Source organism: Cervus elaphus, chromosome 11 (genome assembly GCF_910594005.1).
Source record: "Cervus elaphus chromosome 11, mCerEla1.1, whole genome shotgun sequence".
NCBI classification, from domain to species: Eukaryota; Metazoa; Chordata; class Mammalia; order Artiodactyla; family Cervidae; genus Cervus; species Cervus elaphus.
Genome location: NC_057825.1, coordinates 7456270 through 7474969, shown reverse-complemented (window position 1 = coordinate 7474969; position 18700 = coordinate 7456270). Strand labels below are relative to the sequence as shown.

General features: G+C 59.3%; 1 protein-coding gene across 8 annotated transcripts; it reads right to left on the bottom strand.

Annotated features, from left to right (window-relative positions):
• Positions 1-739: 739 nt before the first annotated feature.
• Positions 740-16409, bottom strand: SH3GLB2 (SH3 domain containing GRB2 like, endophilin B2). Of its 8 annotated transcripts, XM_043916660.1 has the most exons (14): positions 16172-16409; positions 11820-11961; positions 10717-10845; positions 7816-7949; positions 7447-7539; positions 6076-6087; positions 5232-5294; positions 3931-4080; positions 3465-3488; positions 2841-2930; positions 2453-2553; positions 2177-2191; positions 1806-2046; positions 740-1497 (listed from the first exon to the last, which is right to left on the bottom strand). In XM_043916660.1, exons 1-14 carry the CDS (start codon positions 16232-16234, stop codon positions 1390-1392), a joined length of 1365 nt encoding a protein of 454 aa, XP_043772595.1. In that variant the 5' UTR covers positions 16235-16409; the 3' UTR covers positions 740-1389. The 8 variants fall into 8 exon arrangements, with proteins under 8 accessions (XP_043772595.1, XP_043772596.1, XP_043772597.1 ...); XM_043916661.1 differs by lacking the exon at positions 6076-6087 and having other exon boundaries at positions 16172-16408; XM_043916662.1 differs by lacking the exon at positions 2177-2191 and having other exon boundaries at positions 16172-16407.
• Between the last annotated feature and the right edge of the window lie 2291 nt (positions 16410-18700).

Here is an 18700-nt window from a genome sequence, read left to right as displayed (position 1 = left end):
AGAGCATCGCTCTGCTTCCCTTGGCCAGGGGCCCAGAGTGGAGTGGGGGGTACTGGGTGGACACTTGGGTCTTCCTTCTACCCAGGTCTTGGCCCCCAACCCCATTTACCAGCTGGCTGAGTTGATCACTGGGTTAGAGCCTTTCCTGAAGCCCTGCTCCTCCTGTCTATAGCTCTGTGCCTCCCCTCCCTTCAGAGGGCCCTGGGTGGGGTGGCCTCTGGCCTCCTTGGGACCTAATCAGAGTTCTGGGCCCAGCTGCAAGCCTCAATCTAAAACTTGGCTTGTGGACCGAAGCTATCACTTGGGAAGTTTCGGGAACTAGACTGACCTGGGCTACAGTCCCTGCGTGGCCACTTGCCAGTTACGGAACCTCGAGGAGGTGACTCTGTTTTCTTCCCTCGTCTGTGAGGATGACACGAGAATATGTGTGCACGTGCTACACTCAATGCCGGATCCCTGGGAAGCACTGGCAGCTGTCAGTTACCCAAGGGTAAACCATCATGCACATTTTACAGTCCACTCTGCCCCAGTTCAGGCAAGTTTTTCTCAGGAAAAAAACGATGATGCAGCTGCAGCAGACCAGTATTCCCTTCCTCAGGAGCAGCATGGGGGCCCTGGGAGGGAAAAGGGGCCCATCACTCCCTCCCCCAGATGGAGGGCGCGGTGCGGCAGTGTGCGGCCGCCTCGTCTTCCCCTTCCCGCCTGTGAGGCCCGCGATGTGACCGGAGCCCAGGCGACGTGCACACGAAGGATAGTTTATTATTGGTCACTGGCTAGAGAGCAAGCAGACAGGCAGAGTAAAAAGATCCGTTAAAAAGTGAGTGTGGAGAGTGCAGGCGGCAGCCACCAGACTTGGCTTGAGCGATAGGGCTGGGAGGGGAGGGCTAGCACCGGGGAGCTCCGGCCAGGCTCCCCTCCACTGCAGCACATCCCCGGGGATGCACCCCTGTCTCCGGCCCGCCACAGACCTGCCTGCCTGCCTGCCTCGCCCTCTGCTGCTTTTGGCAACTAAAGGCAGGTGTTCTCTCTTGCCAAGGGTGCACCCCAGGGCGTCCTCAGCCCATCTTGCACTGAGCCCCCCCACAGGCTAGGGCGCCGAGCGCAGCTGCTGCAGCCAGGCCCGCCCTCCTGAGAGGAGCCGGGAGCGCTGGGGGTCTCAAGGACGCAGGCAGGGGCGGGGGGCTCCAGAAACAGGTCAGAAGCAGGCTGGGGGAGGAGCTGCGATCATTCAGCCTCTGGGGCCCCTTGCAGCTGGACGGCCAAGGGGCAGGATGGGGCTAGGGTGAGCCTCCCGACGCTGAGCAGCTGGGTCGCCAGCAGACACGAGGCAGGGCTGCACCCATTCCCCTGCCCAGGCCAGAGCGGGCAGGGCCTGGGGGAGGCGCCTGCTCAGCTGAGCAGCTCCAAGTAGGTGACGGGGACCTTGCCCTTCTTGTTGCCTCTCTCGCCAATGAGCCAGTCGGGGTCCATGCCAGGCAGGCTGTAGACAGTGATGAGCTGAAGAGGGTGACGGAGGAGGAGGGTCACACCCCTGCTATGCAGGGCCCCTGCGCCTCCAGTGGCGGGCGCCCCCTCCTCAGCTGCTCTACGGAGACGGATCAGAGAGCTTGCCTCCTCAGAGCCGGAGCCACCTCTGTCCCCCGCAGCCGGTCCCGGGCTCTGCCCCCACCCCCCGGACCCCTCAGAGGTGGGGAGCCCGTGATGCCGGGTCCTCAGACCCCATGTCCCCAGCTCCAGTCCCCTGGCCCGCTAAGCTGGCCTGTGCACCCCGACTGCCAATCCGTCCCTGTGGCGTCCAGGCCCACCTCATCAGCCAGCAGGGCCAGCTCACTGCTGTCGGCTGCCTCATAGTCATAGAGAACGCGGGCTTTCCTGGTTCCGCTGGCCGGCGGGGCCACCTCCTCCAGGCAGAGAGCGGCCTCCCCTGGAGGGGCCAAGTCGGCCACAGAGGGCCCCATGGGCATCGTGGCCGCGGCAGTGGTGGGTGAGGTACTGCTGAGGGGTGGGGAGGTGGACTCGGCAGTGCCCACGAAGGTGCCTGGGAATCTGGAGAGGACAGTGGGGGGGGTGCCCGTCTCAGTAGCTGGGAGCCACCCTCTTTGGGGGGGGTCCCACGTGCCCCACAAAACACCAGTCAGGCCCAGGGCCACAGAGGGAAGGCCACCTCGCTACTTACATGGCTCCCTGGGAGCTGGCAGCGTGAAGAGGAAAATAAGGGGAAGTGAGACGCCCCTGCCGTCCCCGCCACCGCCCATCCCAGGGTCTCAGAACCCGTGCCCGAGGTCCCTGAGGCAGCCACCCCTCACTGTCCTCCTGATGGGGTGCCCAGGCCCAGAGGCAGGGGTGATGCCCCACCACAGTCAGCAGCCCTCCACCCCGCCCCAGGCGTCAACGGGGGCTATCTGCGCTCGGGGGAGCTGGGGGCTGGGAGCCGGGCGCCCCCGGTGGGCACCTGCCCAGCTGCTTCTGGAGGTCCAGCATGTGGCGGTAGCACTGGGCATAGTATGTGGTCTGAGACTCCACGAACTCATGGAGGCAGCGAAGGTGGTTCACCTGCAGAGAAGAGGCAGTGGCTGAGCGGGCGCCCGCGGGCGGACGAAGCAGCCCGCTCCCCACCCCACGCTCTGCAGACCCTGGCTCGGGATCCGGCATATTCTGCCCAGGCCTCTTGCTCCCTGGGGTGGGAGGGGGCCATACCCCTGCTTTGGGACCTTAAGGGCCGTGGGCTCTGCCCCACCCAGGTTCACTAGCTGCCTCAATGTGAACTTAAAGAGTCGTGGGGACACACGGGTGACAAGAAGACTTGGGACGACAGGAGGAGGAAACGGGACAGGACTCACGTGGGTGCTACTGATCCCCTCCAGCAGGAGCCGGGTCACTTCTGCCTGCCGGTCAAACTCTGTCTGGGCCACTCGGAGCTCCTGCTCAGCCTGGGAAGGGCAGGGGATGAGCACGAGGGCAAGAATGGCCCCCAGACGCCCTCCCACTAGCCTCCTCCCGCCCCTGGAGCCGATGGGGAGAGGTCTCTGCCCTTCTGTGGCAGATGGACTTCCCCACCCCCCCACCCAGGGGTGCAGACATCAGGGCAGGGGTTCACCTCTCACCCCTGACGTCAGGCCTGGGGCCCTGACCCCCTGGAGGAGCCTTAGCCAGGCTTGGGACCCCCCCAGAGGAGGCCAGTTGCTGGGTGGGCAGGCAGAGCCTCAGGCGCCCTCCTCGGCCTTTCACGCTCATGCATTTGTCCATCTGAGGCCACCACCCAGCAGGGACAAATTCAACCAACAGTTGCTTTGGCCTCCGGAGGGCCCACGGTGTGCTGCGGGGTGGAGGGGAAGTGGCCGCCCCTTGCCACGGCCCCGCGGCTGCAGGGCAGAGTTCAGAACTAGACACAGACCTGTCCCCGACGACAGCGGCGAGCCGGGACCCCGTTCCCCAGCCCACTTCTTCTCTGAGCCCCAACTCACCTTGTCCACCTCATCATTCCAGAGCTGCAGAGACCACAACAGGACCGGTCAGCAGGGGAGGGAGGGGGCAGCGGTCAGCAGGGGAGGGGAACGGAGGTGGGGGGCGGCTGTACCCCAGAGCCCGGGCCCCTGCCCCAGCTCCCAAGACCCCGCCCCAACCTCTTCCCACCCCTCCACACTTCCCAATGTCCCCCCGACAACCCCACCAGGAGCTGAGGCTGGGGGGGAGGCCTGGTGTGAGAGGGAGGGGGGCTCTGACATCACAGTCCATCCAGCCCCACATGCCACATGCGGGGAGGGGGCACAGCCAGCTGGGAAGTCCTGCTTGGGTTTCTCCTACAGGCAAGCCCCCAGGCTCGGACTGGGGTCTCCAGGGAGACCGAGCGTCCCCCACCCCACCCTGACGCTCTGCTGAGGCTGCTGGGCTGGGAGGCAGGACCGTGTGACCCTAGACCAGTCACTGAACCTTTCCGTCCTTCGGCAGAGAAAGGCAGCCTCGTGCCAGAGTCACACTGGGGTTCAAAGGCACAAGAAAAAAACAGGGCCGTCTCCACCCTCCTGGATAGTCCTCCTTCCACTCGGCCCAGGAAGGGGGGCGGCAAGTGTCCTCCAGAGTCTAAAGAAGAAAGACCCCCCTCCCCCCACCACGGCTTAGGAGGCCCGTTCCTCCGGCCCGCTGCTACCCTAACACGGGGCCTGGGCGGGGCAGAGAGCAAAAACCCAGGCCAGCCTGGCTGGGACGGAGGGGTCCCCACCCCAGTGCCGCTTGGCAAACTGCACAACACGGGAAGCGACCTCCACGTGGACACACTCGGGTGAGCCAGCCACAGGGGGCCGGGGCTCGACACTGCGGTTAACACCCCCGGGGAACCAGGGACCGCGCGCGTGCGCGCACACACACACACACACACACACACACACACACACACACACACGGCAACATGCTTATGACAGATGGAGAAGAGCCGCGGGGCGGTGGGTGGTGCGGGAGGATGTCACCCACGGGGAAAGGAGGGACAGAGAGAGGCAGAGAAAGGCCCAGCACTGGTTTCGACAAGCATGATGGGACAGGTGTCTTCTGCCTATTTCCCCAACTAAACAGTAAACATCAAGATCTCAACAAGCTGTAGGAAAAAAAGATACCAGACATTCAAAGTCCTCCTGACCCCGCCCCGCCCAGCCCACCCTCTTAAATCCCGGTCCCACCTGCCCACCCACCCACCCATGGCTGCCCTCACGCTCAGCTTCAGAGGGGCCAGCTCGGGACATGCCCGTTTCCCCACTGCGGGGGTCTCGCTCCCCATTTTAAGGGCCTCCGCCCCAGGCTGCCCTTCCCCCCCGGGTCTACCTTCCCACGGGGCCCTGCTCGGTCTCAAGGCCTCCGGGCGCCTCCCCGACACCTAGCCAATGTACTCTGGTGGCCGCTGGATGGACAGCGCCATCCTCGAGTCCTGTCCAGGGGTCTGTGACCTCCCGGCAGGCCAGGCCAGGACCTCCTCCCTCTCCTCTGGGCGCAGGGGGTCATGGCACTTGGGTGGGTGCTGAGTGGGGGTGGGCGGACTCTCGGGCCCCTCGGAGTCCACCAGGCTGCGCGGGGCAGCGGGCCAGGCTCACCTCCAGTGTTGGGCAGGGAGGGGCGAGGGCGCAGGGCCCAGGCGGCCCCTGAGTGACCCTCTGCTCCTGCTTTCCTCGACTGGCATCAGGCCCCGGGTGTTGGGGGTGGGGGCAGGGAGGGGGAGCCGGGGCGGGGTGGGCGGGGGCGCTTACCGCGGAGGCGCTGGCCGAGAGAATGTAATTACGCGGTCTAGTCTCCTGAAAGTCAGGCACCGTCTGGCGGGGAACAGAGTTCACGGGGGAGGGGGGAGTCACGCGGGGTGGGGGCCTGGCCGGGAGGCCGCCCTAGAGTCTCCCCCAGGGAGATGCCAGGAGCCACCCCCACCCACCAACGCCATGGACAGAAGGCTACGGACCGATAACACCACAGACCCCCTTCTCCCCACACCAACCACCTGCACAGGAGGCGGGCTGAGTGAGGGTCTCGGAGGGTCGGAACAAAGACCAAGAGGGTGGACATGCTGGGGAGCCTGGGAGACCAGATGCCAGCGAGGGGACAGCCTGCAGCTGTCACAACCCTGAACTTCAGGCAGGACACAGACCCGTCCAGCCCCGGCGGTCCTCTGGCCCCTCTTCCCCGGGCCAGCCTCATCTCACTCAGAGGCCCCAGTTACACCCACCGTTCTCCAAGCACGGCCCGCCCCCACCCCGCCCAGCTCACTCCACCCACACCTCCGCACACACCCCATCTCTCCTTCCTGCAGCAAGGACCAGGCCCCTCCCCGCCACGAGGATGGACAGATGGATGCACGGATGGACAGAGTGACAGGCGGTTGACATTTGCAAAAAGCTGACTCAACAGGCTTCAACGCCTGGCGCCCCCCCAGACCAGAGGCTACAAGTGGTGGAGGCCCCAGTGGGGAGACCAGCTGCTTGCAAAAGGCCTGGAGGACGGCCCTCCCCGGCCCGGCTGGCCCGGCCCGGCCCGGCCCCGTGAGGCCCGAGGCCGAGGTGGGCAAACCAGAAGCGGCACAGCACGTGGGACAGGTATACTCACATCTCCCTCACACTGAGCCAAGTTACCCAAAGCAGAACGGAAAGGAACAAAAACAAAGAGTTAGTGAGTCCACAGCGCAGGCGGGAGCAGGTCCCCCCGGGACGCACAAGCCCGCCCTCCGGAAGGAGTCCTGACCGGAGTGTGGGTGCTGAGGGGTGGCAGGTGGGTGGGTGCCCTGCTGGGCTGGAGCCCACTGGGATATGCTGGACCAGGCCCCAGCTCGGGAGGGGGCGTCTTGCTAAAAGTCACATACTCGGGGCTGGTCTGGGCCAACCAGCCGGACGGGAGGTGTGCCGCTCCGGTGACGAAGGAAGCGCTCCCCGGCCTGGCTGCCGGAGGAAGGCCTGTCCTGGCCAAGGGACTCAGAGAGCTGCCTGAGGGGCATGGAGCCTGTCCCGTCCACGGGGGCTCAGGCAGCCGCAGCTCATCCTACCCAAGCCCAACCCGATGCTGGTGGCTGAAGCCCTGCCTCTGGTCTGGACTCCACACCCCTGGATGAGGCGCCACGGCTCTTGCCAGGGGCACCGCCCAGGCTCCTTGGCCCCCGGGGGCCACATGGAGGGAGGGGAATGCGAGGGGGGCTGTAAGTAACTCTCGGGCAGTGGGGGGGGGGGGGCCTGGCCTTCCCTGGCTGAGGGCCCCGGCGGGCAGAGGTGCCAGTGTCCCTGGTGTGTCTCGGACCTGACCTGGGGAGTCCCCACCCCGGACTGTGAGGCGGCCTTGCAGCCCCTGCACCCCGAGCAGCCCAGGCCCCTGGGGCCCAGCTCTCCCAACCCTGGTCACCGTGTCCCACACTACATCCCATCGGCCTGGCTGAGCAGAAGGGGAGCCAAGATAGCCCTGGCTTCGTCCAGCGACGTGGGGCTCCCTGAAGGGCCCCGAGACCCGCTCCTGGGCGGGCGAGCAGCCCAGCCCTGGGACCTCCACACCAGTGCAATGGAGCCTGAGGACAGGACGGGGCGCCCGGGGAACAGCACTGGAGCAGTGGCGGGGGGTGCTGTTAGTAGCGGAGCCATGCCCGGGCAGAGCCGGGAACAGAGCCGAGCACCAGGGAGGGCAGTGCGGGGGGCATGCGAGAAGCCAACCGGCTGTCTGTCTGGGGTGGCTGTGGGCTGCCCTGCGCTCAGGGGAGGGCGCTGCGGGTCCACCCCCAACCCACCCCCCACCCCAATGTCTGCCCCGGGGACCCAGAGCTCTGGGTCGGCAGGGTTCCATCAGGGGTGGGAGCAGACGGGCGAGACCTCACATGGTCTGCCCCGAGCAGCGACCCCAGCCAGGCTTCTCCAGGCAGGGACGGGGAGGGAGGTCATGCCAAACACCACGAGCCTCCGCCCCGAGCCTCCACCCGCTCTGGTCCAGCAGGACACCTACCGTGGCTTTGGCTTCGGCAGCTTTGGCTTTCTTGAGCCGCGCTTTGGAGGCATCCAGGTCTAGACGCCGGTTCTGCAGGAGCCGCCTCTCCTTCTGTATTGGGGGGGTGTGTGGGGGGGAATCAGGGACGTGAGCCCCACGGCTGCCATGGGAGACCCCCAGCCCCAGCAGGACCAGCCCACAGGACCATCCGGTCAAGACAGGGAAACTGAGGCCCGGATGGGCAAGGTCAAACACTCCAGGCCACTCGGTCCACAAGAGCCACGTCTGCGGAGGCCCTAAGGGCTGCAGGGTCCCGGGCTGGGTTCCGCGGCTATGAGGAGAGGGCGGCCAGGGTCACCAGGAAGCACGCGGCCCCAGGCCCCTCACCGAAATCGTCTTCCAGTCCCCTTCCAGGAAGTTGCGCAGGGGCGTGAGGAAGTTGATGGAGGCCGTGTGGATGAAATCTCTCTCGGCCGCTCCCAGGCGCTTTTCCGCTTCGGCCACCTTGATCAGCGTCTTCCCTGAGAAGCAGAGTTGGGGGGTGAGGAGGCGGGCCAGGCTCCGGCCACTCTGGCTCTCAGGAGGGAGGAGAGAGCCCCAGGAGAGATGTTCTGAGAAGCAAGAGCAGAAATGGCTGGCCTGGGAAAATGGGAGAAAATCTGTATATCCATATACCCACTGACCAATAAATACTGGGAAACCCCAAAACCAGAACACTTCACAGCCATTAGAAAGAAGAGGGAGAAACTCAGCAAATCCTCCTCCTAGAAAGGACACAGGGACTTACCTGGGGGTCCAATGGCTAAGACTCCACACTTCCACTGCGGGGGCATAGGTTCGATCCCTGATTGGGGAACTAAGATCTCATATGCTAGGCAGTATGGCAAAAAACAACCCCTACCTATCTATCTATCGCCTTCAAAAATAGAACAAAACTGGACACAATTGTCAAAAACAATCATTTCTGGACTCTGGAAATTGACCAAAGGCAAGTAACAAATTGAGAAGCATTTACTCCAGAACCACAGGACCTTGATAAGAACCACGGAGACGGTAGCTTTCTAGCCTGGGTGTGCTCCCCTCTCTCCAAGTTCCGTGGTGTGCCCCTCTATGAGGGCGGGGTAGGGCCTGAAGCTGCTGGAGGGGGAGGACATGATTTTGGCTGGAACACAGAAAAACCCACAAGACATGGTCACAAACAGTAATGATCTCAATGGCAAATCTTCAGGAAAGGCCAACATCACAGCTAACATGAAGCTGGAGGACTGGCTGGAAGAAGCAGCAGACCTGCCAGAAATTTAACAGGAGATCTGGGAAATGAGACAGTCACAGTAAGCCTTGATAAACTCTAGACAACTCTGGTGGTCTGGGAGGCTGTGCCTGAGTGTAGCATGGGAGAGACAGGAGAGAACCTCAGGTATCAACTCATTCTTGGCTAGTGCGAGGCTCTGCACATTCGCGAAGTAAAAGCTAGGAACACATATAAACTGCTTGGACATGAGTGTGTTCCCCAGCCCACTCATAAATTCATAAGCAAAGCCTCTATGGTACAAGATATTTAAGTACAACTTCTGATTAATCATTAGCTGATCACCAACATATGCTGACCTGGAAGCAACCCTTAGGACAATAGGCTTAGAAGTAAAAAGAATAATTTAAGAAGAAAAATAAGCAGAGACACCAGTAGCTGCATACAGCAAAGAACACAGACTCTAAACAATTAGCTCAGGCAAGTCTCTAAGGAAACAAACAGCACTAATAACCCAAGAAGAATTATAAGACACGCAAAGAAATAGGAAAGTACAGTCAATACGCAGGGAAAGAAAAGCAATCAACAGATACTATCTCCGAGAAGGCCCAGATATTAGACTTAGCAGACAAAGACTTCTAAGCAGCTATTACAAATAAGTACAAAACAAAAAACAATCAAAACCCTAATGGTAGGGAGGGACAAATTCTGGTATAGGATTAAACTACTATATACAAAATAAATAAGCAACAGCATATACCATATAGCACAGGGAATCATAGCCATTACTTTGTAATAACCTATGATGGAATATAATCTGCAAAAATACTGAATCACTATGCCATATACCAGAAACAAACACATATTAAAATCAACTATACTTCAATTAAAAAATTTAAAAAAAATGGAACCATGTTTAAAGATTTAACATGAATACAACACTGTAAAGCAATTATCCTCCAATTAAAAATTTTATTTTTAAATTTTTTTTGTTTTTGTTTTTTTCATTTATTTTTATTAGTTGGAGGCTAATTACTTTACAATATTGTAGTGGTTTTTGCCATACATTGACATGAATCAGCCATGGATTTACACGTGTTCCCCATCCCGATCCCCTCTCCCGCCTCCCTCCCCATCCCATCCCTCTGGGTCTTCCCAGTGCACCAGGCCCGAGCACTTGTCTCATGCATCCAACCTGGGAGAAACTGGGGAGTCGGTGGGGGAGTGAGGGATAAATTAGGTTGGGATTAACATATACACACTACTATATATAAAACAGATAACCAACAAGACCTACTATAGAGCACAGGAGGTGCTATACTCAATATTCTGAAATAACCCAAAGTGAAAAGAATCTGAAAAGGAGCATATATATGTGTATATAACAGAATCACTGCACTGTACATCTGAAACGAACACAATATTGTAAATCAACTACGTTCTAATTCAGAATTAATCAAAAATTTAAAAATAAACTGAATCGAGGGGTTGTTTGTACAAGTCTGTAAATATAATAAAAACACCAAATAACCCACTTAAAACAAGTGCACTTTACAGTACCTAAACTGTACCTCAACAAAACTTAATAAAAAACAAAGATTGAGGTGGCTCTTTAAGTGCTACCGTGAACAGATAATCTGTAAAGCAACACCAAGTTTAAAAATCAGGTTGCAGAATCGCGCACATAAGAGAATATGATCCCATTAAAAATGCACACAAACCAAAAGTGGGTAAAGGAGACTCCCCTTTTTTTTGAGTCGTGCCATGTGGTATGCAGGATCTTAGTTCCCTGGCCAGGGATGGAACCCAGGGCCACTGCACTGGGAGTGTGGAGTCTTAGCCACTGGCTCACCAGGGAAGTCCCAGGAGGCGTCTATTTCTCACTCTGCTTTCACCTCTGGTGACTGAGGTATTTGCAGGCAGAATGAATCCAGGCATCACATGTGTAAATACAAGACCAGAGAAAGGAAGGAAAGGAGGGAGGGAGGGAGGTCAGGGCCAGAGACGGCGGCCCCGCCCAGCCGTGGGGGCCGGCTCACCGTAGGGGGTGGTGGGCCCCAGCTCGCTGGCCGCCTCGGCCATGTACTGCGCCAGCAGCTCGCCGTTGGTGACCCGCGAGGGCACCTTCCTGTCCAGCTTCTCGTACAGGAACTCCTCCACTCGGGCGCCTGTGGGAGACAGCAGCCAAAGCCCCGGGGCCCTTCTGGAGGAGCCCAAGGCCAGACCAGGGCGCCCGGCCCGGTGACTTCCAGGACATTCTCCTGCTGATTCCCCCCCGTGAGACGGGCTGTTGACCCCTGTGAAACCCCTCACAGGGAGGGAGAAGCCACGGCCCAGAGACCTGAAGGACCTGCCCGAGGTCACCCAGCTGCGGTGACGGGCCTTCCACGTCCCCCTCCTTAGAATATGGACTCAAAGAGCGTGACACACAGGTGGTGCTAGTGGTGAAGAACCCGCCTGCCAATGCAGGAGACCTAAGAACCACGGGTTCGATCCCTGGGTGGGGAAGATCCCCTGGAGGAGGGCATGGCAACCCACTCCTGGATTCTTGCCTGGAGAATCCCCCTGGACAGAGGAGCCTGGTGGGCTACAGTCCACGGGGTCGCAAAGAGTCGGACACGACTAAGCGACTTAGCATGCACGCACGCACCACACGTGTGAACAGCGCTCTGGCCGGACCCAGAAAGCTCTCAGCACACTGCCTTAGCTAAGAGCAGAAATACAGGCAGACATGTCTCCGGACCCCAGGGCAGATTCCCCTGCAGCTGTGGGGGCCTGCTCTGTGCTCTCATGCGATCCTGGACGAGCCTTCTTTGTCCCTGAACCTTGCTGCCTGCTCCCCAGTGACCAGGCTCCCATTTCTCCTGCCTCTTCTCCCAGTGATGTTTCAGTTTCCAGGTATCTCTTCAACACCTCTGGGAAAAACTTGCATTTCCACGTCCCAGAGACTGAGTGCATTGTGGAACCCAACACCGAGACTGCTGTTTTTACTGGGGACCATCCCCCCTTCCCCTGCCACCGACAGCAGCCTTAAGCCCCAAGAGTCTAACCCAAGTCCCAGGCCCACCTACACGGCCTCAGCAGCTGGGCCTCTGCCCACAGTGCCCTGCCCCTTGCCCAGGGCCAGCCCATGTCCACTCACTGGGGTTGGGCTGCAGCAGCACCTCTGTCTGTCTCAAGATCTTCTCGGTCCAGTTCTTGGTGCTGTCCGCCCGGGCCAGGAGGCTCTCAAAGTGGGCATCGAGCTCGGTCTTCTCAGCCTGGCCAAATTTCTCCTCCGTGAACTGTGGGCGGGGGGTCGGGGGGAGCACTCAGGGGTGGACGACTCAGCAGGGGGGAAGGGAGGACCAGCCCTGCCCCACCCATCTACCCCTCCCGCCTGGCTGGAACTCAGGCCCTAAGGTCCAGGAACCAGTCTACCCCATCTGGGACCCCGATCAAACTGCAACCCTGCCCTGGGCCTCAGCTTGCTCCTCTGTGACATGGGATGGTTGGGCCAGAGCCGGTGGATCCCGGTTTGTTTCGGAAATCCAATGAAAGACAGACACCCCCTGCCCCCCAAATGCACACCTGTACAAAATCAAACACAACTTAGGGTGTAAGGAGCCTCTGGGAGGCCATCACTGAGGGTCCTCCCAGCCTGACTCTGGAGGGAAGCACTTGGTAACGAGCGCTCAGGGAACACAAGGGGCACAGAGCAAGGTCTGGGGTGATCAGCGGGTGCCGGGGCAGCTGGGAGCCCCGGGGAAGGGGACCCCGGGGGAGTGAGTGGGAAGAACCCAGGTTCCGGAACCAGAGGGACATGATTCAAGTCTCAGTTCTGATGAGCAACGTGACCTGGGGCAAGTGGCTTTGCCTCTCTGAGCATCCGTTTCCTAAGCTGAAAATGGGAATAATAAGGAATAGCATCTCCCTTGTTGTGAGGAAGAAATAAAAAAGATGTGGGTAAGATATGAAGGCCAGGGTCTGGCAGGGAGTTTGGTGCCCAGTGTAAGGGCTGATACTGTAAAGACCTGATGGGAAGGAAGAGGGGTGGGATGGAGGATGGTCTCCGCTGCTTGGCATGGTACATGGGGAGTAGCGCCAACTCATCCAAGCCAACTGCTGGGCATGCTCAGGCCCAGGAAGCTCGGCAGCCCCACCCCAAGGCCAGGGAGGGGCCAGGATGTTACATCAGGGTCCTCCTTCTGAGCTGGCCAAAGCCACAGGGGCCACGTGGGAACAACCGGAAACCAGCCCAGGTCCTGGCCCTTCTGATCTCAAAGGCCCTGTCCAGCCGTGGTGGGTGATGGTCAGAGACAAACTGTACAGAAGCGAGATCAACTCTGACAACAGATAGTGCTGACTCTGCACTCAGCTCGGGCAAGTTTCCCATTTCACAGAAGGTGCTGCTGAGGCTGGGCAAGAGGCAGGCTGCACTGGAGTCAGGGTCGTCATGAGCTGGGGGTCTGGAGGCCCTTCCCAGATGACCTGGCAGCCCTGAGTCACCCAGAGGCCAAGGACAGCTCCAGCTGCAGGGAGCGGGAGGCCCCACCGGCTGCAGGCCTCTCCGGCTCAGCAGCCATCAATTATGTATGGGGGCTTGGGTTTCTCTCTGCAAGGCTGGGTGGGCCAGGGTCAGAGCCTGTGGCTCCCCGCTTGGGAGCCAGCTACTCTTGCTCTCCTGACTCTTCTTCCTCACTGTCCACAAGCCGGGGCCTCCCAGAGCGGGCCCTGAACAGGCCTGCCCTCACCCAGCCTCTTCGGGGGTGGGGGTGGCACTAACTCCATTTTCCAGATGAGAAAACTGAGGCTCACAGGCAAAGTCACCTCTCTGGTCCTCAGTTTCCATCTCATAGAATATTCAGGAGGTGCTTAGTTCCGTGATCAGCACACAGTACAGGCCTGATAAATGTCAGCTGGTGTCAACGTCATCATCATCATCAATAAAAGATCTCCCGCAGGTCCCTCCTCGGCTCCCAGGAGCCACCTAGGGACCTTACCCCATGGGACCAGCCGCTCTGATTCCAGTGATGGAGTCACGCTCAGTATCTCCTCCCCTTCTTGCCACGGTTATGGGCAGCACTTCCCGCCGGGCCACCTGGCCACCTGTCCCTCACACTACACATCCACCCACGTCCAAAGCCTACCAGGTTTTTCCAATGTCCTGGGCATCCCTCCCACGGCCACTGTTGCCTGCCCGGCTAGGATGAAAACAAAGCTACAGCTTCCCTGACTTTTATTATCATCGCTCCCACCTCCGCTCCTAGTAGTAACACAGTCAGACTACCGACAGCACTGGTACTAGCACTTCCACTGCCCACTCCACCCCCACTGGCATCTTACCCAAATATGCTTTAGCTTTTCCTGCCTGGGTGCCCTTCGCAGAGCTGTTCCCATCACCGGGATCAACTCCACAAACCCCTCCTGGCCTTCAAGGCACAGTGCAGGGACTGAGAAGCCACCCTAGGATCACCCGTGCAAAAGGCATCAGGCCTCCAGCTTCTTCTCCCAGGTCCCGCTCCTTACGGGGTGGGGATGAGGCGAGGCTCGTTCAAAGTGCCCCCGGTACCTGGAGGGGCTGAGCGCTTGCCCAGCATGTCCTTCCACCTGGCAAGGTGGCACCCATGCAGAGGAGCTGCCCACACATTGATAATAAACCACCCTCCGTCCCTCCAGGCTGACTCCTATCCCAGGGCCGACTGGCCTCAGTTGGGGGGGGGGTCCCCCGAGTGGGCTCTCCTGCCCAGGCCACATTTCAAGCCCCTCTCTCTTAGGGCCACCACCTGGCCCTATTTCTGCCAAGAGAAAGGGCCCAGGCTTCAGAGGCTCATGACTGCAGAGTCCGAGGCTGCTCCCTGCAAGATGGCAGCAGCAGGGGGTGGGCGGCTGGAGCCAGAGAAAGCCTCTATTTATAAAGCTCCCAGCTCCCTCCTCCGCCCTGGAGGCAGGGGGCCTGGGTGCTGGCTCCCACGCCAGTATGGGCGACCCAGTGGGCCTGCCCCCACCAGGCCATGGGGCCCAAGCCTCCCCATGCCCCAGGCTCTGGCCAGATCGGGTGCTAGGGCCCCACAGTAGCCGGAAACTGGCAGATCAGGTTCTTCCTAGATGTGGGAGATAGAGTGGTTGCCATACCAACACAGGGGGCGAACTCCCCACCTTCTGGATGGATTGGGGCTGGCCAACGAGCTCCAGGCTGCAGGCATCCCCACTAAGGCTGAGGTCACCGGCAGGGCTGGGAACCCAGGGCAGCAAACCCTCTCTGGGGCACCCATCCTCAACGGGATGCTGTGCTTTCTAGTAAACATGGGCACGTGGGCTTCTAAGAGATGGTCTGGGGCTGGGCTCCTCCGGAGAACCAACCCCCACGGCAAGGACAAACAACAGGATCTGTTCCCAGGGCGCTGTTACCGGGCCAAGCCCCATGCCTGCAGCCACCCTTGGAGGCAGACTTGGTGCCACTCCCGATGGACAGAAGGGCACATGGAGGCTCCCAGAGAAGTGACTGGCCCAAGGTCACAGGCTGCACGGGTGCAATACTAACCACGTTACACCAAGAGTGACTTGCCTTTAGTGAGCATGTCCACACGGAGTGCCGGGGACACTCACATCCATGCTGGGAGGGAGGGGTTGCTAAGGCCATTTTCAAAAGACTGAAAAACTGAGGCCCAGAGAGGTGAAGCCCCCGCCCTTCTCAAAGTCACAAGAGGGGACATCCATGCCCATAGCTGACTCCCGGTCTTCACTGATAAGCTGCTTCAGTTTCTCTCCTTGCCCCCAAGTGGATAGGACTTGTTCTAATCCTAGCGTCACCCAGCGTACAGCTCCCCAAGGAGGGCATGCAGCCAGACCCCAGCCCTCTCCTCATTCCCCTGGGGCTGGGGAAATAAGAGGAAACAGGCCTGCCATGGAGCAGAAAGGAAATAATAACCCCAGCCCTCCTGGCTTCCGGACTGACTATCCAAGCGTGTAAAAGGGACCTGAGGGAATCAGTTCCGACAGCCCATTGCACAGGTGTGGAGACTGAGGCTCAGAGAAGGGCTCAGGGGCCCGGGTGCACGAGTCCTTGGGCCTGGATCTCAAGCCTCCAAACGGCGGCCGGGAGTCAAGAGTCATTGATGGCCACAGGCAGGGTGGCCGGAGCCGCCTGATGCCCTTTACCCTCCCCATCAGAGCCCCAACCGGGGCCGGGCGGGCGCCAGGGCAGTGTGATAACTCGGCCCCGGAAGGTCGCAAAGGGGGAGGCTGACACCTCCCGCCCAGGGAGCGGGGCCGAGGCAGGCCCAGCTCACTCCCCGGCCCCCGGGCCTCGCAGAGGGTAGTACAAGGCAGCGCAGCCGGCCGCCCCGGGGCTCCTTCTCTCGACCGGGCAGCGCAGAAGAGGAGGAAGGTTGGTGGGGGCCTAGGGCGACCTGGGAAGGAGCGGCGGCCGCGAGGGCCTTGTCCCGCGGCCCCGGGCTCTGTTGCAGGGGTGTCCGCCGGCCGCGCGGGGCCCAGGGCTCACGGCCTCCTCACCTGCACGGCCCGGGTGAAGAAGATGCCAGCGTCCGACGCGAGCTTCTTCATGTTGAAGTCCATGGCGCTCCGCAAGGCCGGCGCCCCCGGCCCGAGCGCCGCCCGGCAGCCCCCGGCCAGCCGCCGCCAGCCCTCACCGCGCCCACCTGCTGCCGGGGCTCAGTCCCTTAGCGCGCCCGCCAGTCCCTGCCGCCGCCGCCGCTGCCTCCGCCCGAGCCTGCCAAAGCGCGCAGGGCGGGGCGCCGGCCGCGGGGGCGGAGCCTCCGGGTGGGCGGGGCGGGGCGGCCGGCCTGGAGGCTGCTCGCGGCTGCCCCCCTGCGGCCGCCGATGGGCCAGCCTCTCTGGCTTACCCGTCCAGTGGCTGCCGGGCCCACTGGTGCCTCTTACTCTCCGGTTTTTTGTTTTGTTTTTTAACGACCCTGCTGCTGGGAAAGATTGAAGGCGGGAGGAGACGGGGACGACAAAGGATGAGATGGTTGGATGGCATCACCGACTCGATGGACATGAGTTTGAGTAAACTCCGGGAGTTAGTGATGGACAGGGAGGCCTGGCGTGCTGCAGTCCATGGGGTCGCAAAGAGTCGGACGCTCCTTGAGCTACTGAACTGAACTGAACTGACTCTCCTGTTGTTCATTCGCACCCTCCTCGCCGGCTGGGCCCTCTGGCTCCCTGTTTCTCGGCCTCTTTAGGCCTGGATCTTTCTGTGCCACCATCCACCACCACCACCACCGCCACCAGCTTGACCTCTCTGCGCCCATCTTCTGCTGCTCCAACTTTAGTGACACTAAGGACCACCTCTGGGGAATGGCTGTTTGGCCTCAGGAAACCCTCTGGTTCCTCAGTGTGTGTAAGGAGTTAACAGGGAGGGAAGGAGGAGAGAAAGGAAGGCTTCCGTTCAGCCTAGGTGGAGGGACCCTCCAGGCATGGACACGGTGCTGACCTTGAACCCATTTCTCACAGACCAAGACAGGCAGAAGGATGGCCTGCACATATATTCCCCGCTCCCAAGGGGCTTGGAACGGGTTTATTACCTGTTTCCACTGCTCGCCTCTCTCTACCTCTAGACTTCATTTTCTTACACAGTGGAGAGATCTGTTCCTGAGCCTGTACCCTTTCCTCTCTGGCTCTGTCCCCTGGATTCCTAGCTTTATTTACATCCCTGCACTCACACCAGTTCCCCATCTTCTACCCCAGCCTGTCTGTCCAGAGTGAGCTTCAAGTCACCTGGGGGATTACTAAAAAATCCTCGGTCCCACTCCCAGTCCTGGTTCCCTTCATACAGGTGTAGCCTGGCAGGTAGAGTCTAGAAAAGCTTCCAGGTGATTTAAATGTGCACCCCAGGTTCAGAACCACTGATCTATATTATTATCTGCATGGAGTCATCATCAGTGTTCATGTCACTCACACACCTACAGTTCATCTCTGTTTCTTTGTGTGTTTCTATGTGTTTACTACGTATTTCTATTTGTATTGATCATTGACTTATTTACCAGTGTCTGTCTGTAGCTGACTGTATCATTCATTTAGCCAGCATCCAGCCATATCGCCTTTCAACAGCTACAAATCAATGTAGTAACATGTTCATTCATTTGGTAACTACACTGAGCACAGTTAAAGAAAAAAAAATTCAGGATACTTGTTAAGGATGACAAGGAAGACTATTCAAGAGAGACCAGTGCAGTGGGGGTTTTGCAGCAGGGGAGACAGATTGGGCTCAGCTACAAATACAATAATGTCAAGTGGAGATTTATAGCCCATGAACAGACTAGGGGTCAGTGGATGGAAAATGACTAAGCAGGAACATTAAGGCTAGTGAGAGTCTTGCTGAAGGCAGGCCCAGGTGATAAGATGGATGAAGGATGGAGGATGAAGAATTTGATCAGATGTGGAGGGTGATCAGAAATCCGGGGTTGGAGATTTTGCTAAATTGGCGCCGCAGAATTCTTGCTAAAACTGCACTCTACAAGATGGAAGCTTCTGGTTGAACCTAGTTGAGTAGAGGGCTTAGAGGAGCCCGACTTTGGTCAGGTCAAGGATAAAGACCTTATCAGCACTAACTTTGTGGCAGGCACACAGTGAACTGTGTCAGGGACACAGCAGTGAACAAAACAAGGCCCCTCCCTTCTTGGACAAACAGATATGTAACCATGTCAGATCCTGGGAAGAAAAACAACAGGGTTAAGGAGAACGAGAGAGACAGTAAGTATTATTCCTGATCTTGTCTCTGCCCGGTCTGTATGTTTCATCTGTTTATCGGTTATTGCAGTTTGTCCAATAGCAACGGCCGAAATTTCCTAAGCCCTTGCCAGGCTGAACATGGAGTGCTTTAAAGTGAATAATCACATGAGAGCCTCATAACAACTTAGAAAGTATCCTCTTCCTTATTAAAGGGAAATAAGGTTTAGAGAAGTTACAATTTGCCCGAGGACACAGGGGAGTAAGCAAGTAAGGCCCCAGATGCAGGCAGCTCAGTGGTGGTGCCTGCTCTCCTTTGCTCTGGCTACCACTTCCTTGGCTCATCAGCTGCCA

Bases quoted from the DNA above. Each gene is read 5' to 3' on its own strand.
- SH3GLB2 (XM_043916660.1), bottom strand. From the start codon at position 16,234: ATGGACTTCAACATGAAGAAGCTCGCGTCGGACGCTGGCATCTTCTTC. The intron at 11,962-16,171 runs GTGAGGAGGCCG...CCCCGCCCACAG, and splicing joins TCTTCACCCGGGCCGTGCAG to TTCACGGAGGAGAAATTTGG. The intron at 4,081-5,231 runs GTAAGCGCCCCC...TTTCTTCTTTAG, and splicing joins TCTCGGCCAGCGCCTCCGCG to ACTCTGGAGGACACTTGCCG.